This window comes from Colobus angolensis, unplaced genomic scaffold (assembly GCF_000951035.1).
Source record: "Colobus angolensis palliatus isolate OR3802 unplaced genomic scaffold, Cang.pa_1.0 Scaffold128, whole genome shotgun sequence".
NCBI lineage: Eukaryota > Metazoa > Chordata > Mammalia > Primates > Cercopithecidae > Colobus > Colobus angolensis.
Genome location: NW_012114030.1, coordinates 1,350,047 through 1,357,321, shown reverse-complemented (window position 1 = coordinate 1,357,321; position 7,275 = coordinate 1,350,047). Strand labels below are relative to the sequence as shown.

At 48.8% G+C, this 7,275-nt stretch overlaps 1 protein-coding gene across 1 annotated transcript in view; it reads left to right on the top strand.

The window, feature by feature from the left end:
- The window catches only part of NFATC2IP (nuclear factor of activated T-cells, cytoplasmic, calcineurin-dependent 2 interacting protein), a 14,831-nt gene that overhangs the window by 4,527 nt on the left and 3,029 nt on the right, over window positions 1-7,275 (top strand). The window contains exons 4-7 of the mRNA XM_011933469.1: window positions 837-917; window positions 1,009-1,195; window positions 3,662-3,806; window positions 3,936-4,045. Of these exons, the coding sequence (XP_011788859.1) occupies window positions 837-917; window positions 1,009-1,195; window positions 3,662-3,806; window positions 3,936-4,045 (523 nt within the window). The remainder of the gene's footprint in view (window positions 1-836; window positions 918-1,008; window positions 1,196-3,661; window positions 3,807-3,935; window positions 4,046-7,275) is intronic.

The following is a 7,275-nucleotide window of genomic DNA, read 5'->3' as shown; positions in this document are numbered from 1 at the left end:
CCAGCCGGGGCGACAGAGCGAGACTCCGTCTCAAAAAAAAAAAAAAAAAAAGCAAATAAACAGACAGACAAAAACTCCCCCCAAACCTGGGAATAATAGTGGCACTTGTGTCAATGAATTGCTAAGTCAATCAAGAGTTAACACTTGACTGGGCACAATGACTCTTGCCTGTAATCCCAGCACTTTGGGAGGCCAAGGGGAGTGAATCACTTGAGCCCAGGAGTTCAAGACCAGCCTGGGCAACACTGGACATATGGTAAGTACTTGCCGTCTGTCAGATATTATTGGACATTTTCCTGGGAAGTGACAATCTCAAAAGTGAGGCATTTTCTTCCCTAATATTCAGGTCATGTAAATATAAAAATGATGCCTCAGGCTTTCCCTCTCCCCTACCCCTGCCTTCCAGTGAAATGGGGGTTATTGGAAGCTGCTCCCTCTTTATTTTTTAAATGTATTTTTACATTTTTAGAGATAGAGCCTCACTCCATTGCCCAGGCTGGAGTGCAGTGGTGTGATCATAGCTTACTGCAGCCTCAAATTCCTGGGTTCAAGTGACCCTCCCACCTCAGCCTCCTGAGTACCTGGGACTACAGCTGTGTTCCACTATGCCTGGCTAATTATGTAGAAATAGGGTCTCCCCATCTTGCCTAGCCTGGTCTTGGAGTCCTGGGCTCGAGTGATTCTCCTGGCTCAGCCTCCCAAAGTGCTGGGATTACAGGTGTGATCCATTATGTCCGACTGTGCTTCCTCTTGATTGTCCAAGAATCTGGTTTTTAGGGATTTGTGGGGCCAGACTCCCTCCATTGCCTCCGTCCTACCGTCTCTTGCTTCTACAGGGATCTGGACAACTCTCCTCTGTCCCCACCTTCACCAAGGACCAAAAGCAGAAAGCATACTCGGGCACTCAAGAAATTAAGGTGCAAGTGCAGGGGCTCTGGCTGGGATGGAAGAGGGCACTCCGGGAGGGTGGCTGACTCCAGTTGACCCAGAGTCCTGTCTGCACTGCAGTGAGGTGAACAAGCGCCTCCAGGATCTCCGTTCCTGCCTGAGCCCCAAGCCACCTCAGGGCCAAGAGCAGCAGGGCCAAGAGGACGAAGTGGTCTTTGTGGAAGGGCCCACCCTCCCAGAGACCCCCCGACTCTTCCCGCTCAAAATCCGTTGCCGGGCTGACCTGGTCAGATTGCCCCTCAGAATGGTGAGTGCCTGAGGCCCATGGGAGAAGGACCCAAGGAGCTGCTTCTGGAGAGATGGTGGTGTCCAGCAGGGGTGTCCTGGCAGAAGGGACTGTCATCCTTTTCCCATCCTGCTCTCTGGAGCTGCCCATCATTCTTTTCAGTCTGTCCTGCCTTCACACTTTCTGTTTTCTCCGTCTGCATTTTCCCAGTGCTCCCCTCTCTTTCTGGCAAACTTTCTACCCATTCTTCAAGGCTTCTCATAAGCATCCTGTGTCTTTTTTTTTTTTTTCTTCAAAAAGTGGTCTCACTGTGTCCAGGCTGGTTCCAAAATTGTCCCTCGTTGACCTCCCAAAGTGCTGGGATTCCAAGTGTGAAGCATCCTGTCAGTTCTAAGAAGCTTTTTTTGGGAGTCTCTCTTACCTTCCTCCCTGGGTACCTGGGCTTCCCTCTTGGACTTGCTCTCACTGCCCTGGACACAGCAGATGTCACTCAGTAACCCTGAGCTCCCCCAGCTTCCTGGCAAAGCCTGATACTTTTGTAGGGATAAACCTGTTTCAACATCAGGAATGGTGACAGACGTTACCATTACTGATGCACCGTGCATCAGTCAAGCAACTAAGGCAGAGGTTGCAGACTGGCAACCCATGGTTTTTCCAACTGTGTGTCTGCTTTCTTTGCCCTGTAGACTTATTTTATTTTATTTATTATTATTTTATTATTTTTTGAGACAGAGTCTCACTCTGTTGCCTAGGCTGGAGTGCAGTGGCACGATCTTGGCTTACTGAAAACTTCGCCTCCCACGTTCAAGTGATTCTCCCACCTCAGCCTCCCAAGTAGCTGGGACTACAGGTGCCCGCCACCATGCCCGACTAATTTTTGTATTTTCAGTAGAGGCAGGGCTTCACCATATTGGCCAGGCTGGTCTTGAACTCCTGATCTCAAGTGATCCCCTGTGTCGGCCTCCCAAAGTGTTGGGATTACAGGCATGAGCCACTGTGCCCAGCCTATTTTATTTTTTAAACATAGAGATGGGGGCCAGGCATGGTGGCTCACTCCTGTAATCCCAGCACTTTGGAAGGCCAAGGTGAGAGGATCACTTAGAGGCCAGGAGTTCAAGACCAGCCTGGGCAAAATAGTGAGACCTTGTCTCTACTAAAAATAAAAAAATTAACCAGGCATGGTGGTACAGACCTGTAGTCCCAGCAACTTTGGAGGCTGATGCAGGAGAATCTTCTGAGTCCAGGAGTTGGAGGCTGCAGTGAGCTGTGATTGTGCCACTGCACTGCAGCCTGGGTGACAGACCAAGACCCTGTCTCTAAAAAAAAAAAAAAAAAAAAAAATGGAGGTGGGATCTTGCTTTGTTGCTCAGGCTGATCTTGAACTCCTGACCCCAAGCAAGCCTCCCGCCTCGGGGTCTCAAAATGCCGAGATTATAGGTGTGAGCCACCATGCCTGATCAAGTGCTTTAAAAATATACGAGTTTGTTGTCACCTTTGTGATGGGTGATTTCATACAAAGGTCCAGATTTCTGGCTGGGTGTGGTGCCTCACGCCTGTAATCCCAGCACTTTTGGGAGGCCAAGGCGGGCAGATCACTTGAGGTCAAGAGTTTGAGACCAGCCTGGCCAACATGATGAAACCCCATCTCTACTAAAAATGCAAAAATTAGCTGGGCGTGGTGGTGGGTCCGTGTAATTTCAGCAACTCGGAGGCTGAGGCAGGAGAATCACTGGAACCCAGGGGGAGGAGGTTTCAGTGAGCCGAGATTGCACCACTACCCTCCAGCCTGGGTGAAAGAGTGAGACTCTGCCTCAGATCTCACTTGAGATCAGGAGTTCAAGACCAGCCCGGCCAATATGGTGACTCTCTACTAAAATTATACAAAGAAAGGAAAAAAAAAAAAAAGGTCCGGATTTCTGGCTTCTCTTAAAAAATAGGAAGATGCGGCCAGGTGTGGTGGTTTACACCTGTAATCCCTGTACTTTGGGAGGCCGAGGCAGGTTGATCACCTGAATTCAAGAGTTCGAGACCAGCCTGGCAGGAGAATCACTTGAACCTGGAGGTGGAGCTTGCAGTGAGCCGAGATTGCGCCACTGCACTCCAACCTGGTTAACAAGAGTGAAACTCCCTCTCAAAAAAAAAGAAAACAATAGGGACGGTGTCACACTGGCCCACGTTCCCATGCAGTGCCAATCAACTGGAACTGTGTAACAGCCAGCCTGTCCAGGTGGCATGTGAATTCCAGTTTGCTACAATTCCTATCACCCCTTTCTTTGTCCTAACCCATGGCTGCTATATTTCTTTGTGTTACTCGCCTGTACCCCTTGCTGACACGATTTTATTCTATACCTTACTAGGTAAATATGATGAAACTCACAGCTGAGGAGCTTAGCAAGTAGCTAAGGCCAGAGCTTGTGTTTGGGTGGTTTGGGGGGGTGTGGATTTCAAGGCAGGAAGACCTCTTTTGCTTGTTGTCCCCATCCCTAGTCGGAGCCCCTGCAGAGTGTGGTGGACCACATGGCCACCCACCTTGGGGTGTCCCCAAGCAGGATCCTTTTGCTTTTTGGAGAGACAGAGCTATCACCTACTGCCACTCCCAGGACCCTAAAGCTCGGAGTGGCTGACATCATTGGTGAGAGGAAGGCAGGGAGGTGGGGCCTTGAGGCATTTGCCAGGGGAAGGGGATACAGGGAGAGGTTCAGCACGGGCCCTGCTTCCAAGCCCCCATTTAGCCCTGGCTTCCTGATTCTGCCTCCTGCAGACTGTGTGGTACTGGCAAGTTCTCCAGAGGCCACAGAGACATCCCAACAGCTCCAGCTCCGGGTGCAGGGAAAGGAGAAACACCAGACACTGGAAGTCTCACTGTCTCGAGTGAGTGGGAGAGATGGCTCTCCACGCCCTTCACCCTGTCCTCTGCTGCCTCTCGTCTCTCTTGTCAGTTAATGGAGGATGGATTTGCCTAATCTTGACTTGCAGGAGACACTGCCCTGCATGTTCTTGGGTTCCCAGACATTCTAGGTAGTGGGAAAACCCATCGTTCAGCTTCCCTCATCGCTACTGCTGGTGCCGTCTGCCCTAGTCTGGGTGCCCCCTTGGTCTCTTGACTCCTTCTGATTAAAACAGAAAAGACCCTTGGACGGTAATCAGTAAAACCCATCAAAATAACAATGAAGGCCACACGGCTAAGTGCCAGTCCCTGTGCCGAGGATAATATCCTTACGTTCAGGATCTTATTTAATTTCAAAACAATCTGATGTGGGAAAGCACTGTTATCCTCAGTTGGCAATAAGAAGACTGAGTTCTAGAGAGGTGGAATAAGCAACTTGGTGCAATCATTTTTTTTTTTTTTTTGAGAGTCTCAGTCTGTCGCCCAGGCTGGAGTCTGGCACGATCTTGGCTCACTACAACCTCCGCCTTCCGAGTTTCAAGTGATTCTCCTGCCTCAGCCTCCCGAGTAGCTGGGATTACAGATGCACGTGCTGGGCTAATTTTTGTATTTTTAGTAGAGATGGGGTTTCACCATGTTGGCCAGGCTGGTCTCAAACTCCTGACCTCAAGTGATCCACCCACCTTGGCCCCCCAAAGTGTTGGGATTACAGGTGTGAGCCACCACGTCTGGCCTGCCGCATTCATTTCTTAAGTGTACTGTAACAAAAGACACAAACTGGGTGGTTTAAAACAATAGAAACCTATTCCCGGCCGGGCGCGGTGGCTCAAGCCTGTAATCCCAGCACTTTGGGAGGCCGAGACGGGCGGATCACAAGGTCAGGAGATCGAGACCATCCTGGCTAACACGGTGAAACCCCATCTCTACTAAAAACTACAAAACACTAGCCGGGCGAGGTGGCGGCGCCTGTAGTCCCAGCTACTGGGGAGGCTGAGGCAGGAGAATGGCGTGAACCCGGGAGGCGGAGCTTGCAGTGAGCCGAGATCCGGCCACAGCACTCCAGCCTGGGGGACAGAGCGAGACTCCGTATCAAAAAACCTATTCCCTTACACTTCTGGAGGCTAGAAGTCTGAATTGAAGGTATTGGCACAGCCTGGTTCCATCTGAGAATCTGGGTGGAAACCTTCCTTACCTGTTTCTAGCTTCTGCTGGTGGCCAGAGTTTCTTGGCTTGCAGCTGTGTCACTCCAGTCTCCCTCTGTGATCACATGGTGTTCTCCATGTGTCTCTGTGTTCATCTCTTCTTGGAAAGACATAGGTCATGTTGGGCTAGCCCCACCCTAACCAAGCACCACCTCATCTCAACTTGATTATATCTGCAAAGTCCCTACTTTCAAATAAAGTTACATTCATATTTACTAGGGGTTAGGACCATAAAGTACCTTTTCAGGGGAATACAGTTCAACCCTTAACACATTGTTCTCTAGCCCCCATCAAATTCATGGCCTTTCCATCTGCAAAATATATACATCCCATTCCAGTATCCCTGCAAGTCTTAACCCATCTCAGCATCAACTCTTAAGCCCAAAATCTCATTTAAATATAATCAATTCAAGAAGTCCTAATTTTATTTTCTAAATCGTTTAATCAGTTTTGGATGAGACTTGGTATGGTCCATTCTGGGACAAAATTCCTCTCTCTGTGGACCCATGAAATCTAGAAAATAAATTATTCACTTCTAAAATACAGTGATGGGACATAGGATACACATTCCCATTTTAAAAGGGAGAAATTGGGCCAGGTGTGGTGGCTCACACCTGTAATCCCAACTCCTGTAGTCCTAGCTCCCCAGGTGGCTGAGGCAGGAGGATTGCTTGAGCCTGGGAGATCGAGGTTGTAGTGAGCCATGATTGCACCACCTTTATCGGAAAGTTTTATTCCAGTTACCAATAATATATTCCTAATTTCCTCCAGACACCTCACCAGAAACACCTTTAATATTCATATTTCTAGCAGCCTTCTGTTCATAACAATATATGCATCCTCTTAAGATGATAGGGGCTTTCTCTGCACCTCTCCTCTTTGTGAGTCTGCAGGGATATTCCCTTTAATGTCCATATTTCTACCAGCAGTTTCTTCAAGGCAGTCTAGGTTTTTTCTAACATGCATCTCAGAATTCTTCCAGCTTCGGCCAGGCGGGTGCCTCACATCTGTAATCCTAACACTTTGAGAGGCCAACATGGACAGATTGCTTGAGCTCAGGAGTTCAAGACCAGCCCAGGCAACATAGTGAAACCCTGCCTCTACAAAAAATACAAAAATTAGCCCAGCATGCTGGCACACACCTATAGTTCCAGCTACACAGGAGGCTGAGGTGTGAGGATTGCTTGTGCTTAGGAGATTGAGGCTGCAGTGAGCCGAGACTGGGCCACTGCACTCCAGCCTAGGAGACAGAGCAAGACCGTAGCTCAAAAAAAAAAAAAAAAAATTATTCCAGCCTTGATCCAATTCCAAATCCACTGTTACATTTAACTATTTATTCCAGCAGCACCCCACTTTTGTATTTTGACTGTTGTAACAAAGTACCACAAATTGAGTGGCTTAAAACAACATAAATTTATTCTCTCATTGTTCTGGAGGGTAGAAGTTTGAAATCAAGGTGTTAGCTGAGCCAGGGTCTCTGAAGATATGGGGGAAAAAAACAAACTCAGGATTTTTTTCTTTCTTTCTTTTTTTTTTTTTAAAGGTATGTATGTACCTGTAGTCCCAGCTACTCAGGAGACTGAGGCAGAAGAATCCCTTGAACCCGGGAGGCAGAGGTTGCAGTGTGCCAAGATCAAGCCACTGCACTCCAGCCTGGGCGACAAAACTAGACTTTGTCTCAACAACAACAAAAAGAGAGAGCCAGAGTCTTGCTCTGTTGCCTGGGCTCGAGTACAGTGGTGTGATCTTGGCTTACCACAGCCTCAAACTCCTGGGCTCAAGTGATCCTTCCACCTCAGCCTCCTGAGTAGCTGGGACTACAGGTGTGTGCCACTACCCTTGGTTAATTTTTTAATTTTTTTGTGTAGATGGGGTCTCACTATGTTGCCCAGGCTGGACTCAAACTCCTGGACTCGGCTCAGCATGGTGGGTCACGCGTGTAATCCCAGCATTTTGGGAGGCCGAGTCGGGTGGATCATGAGGTCAGGAGATCGAGACCATCCTGGCTAACA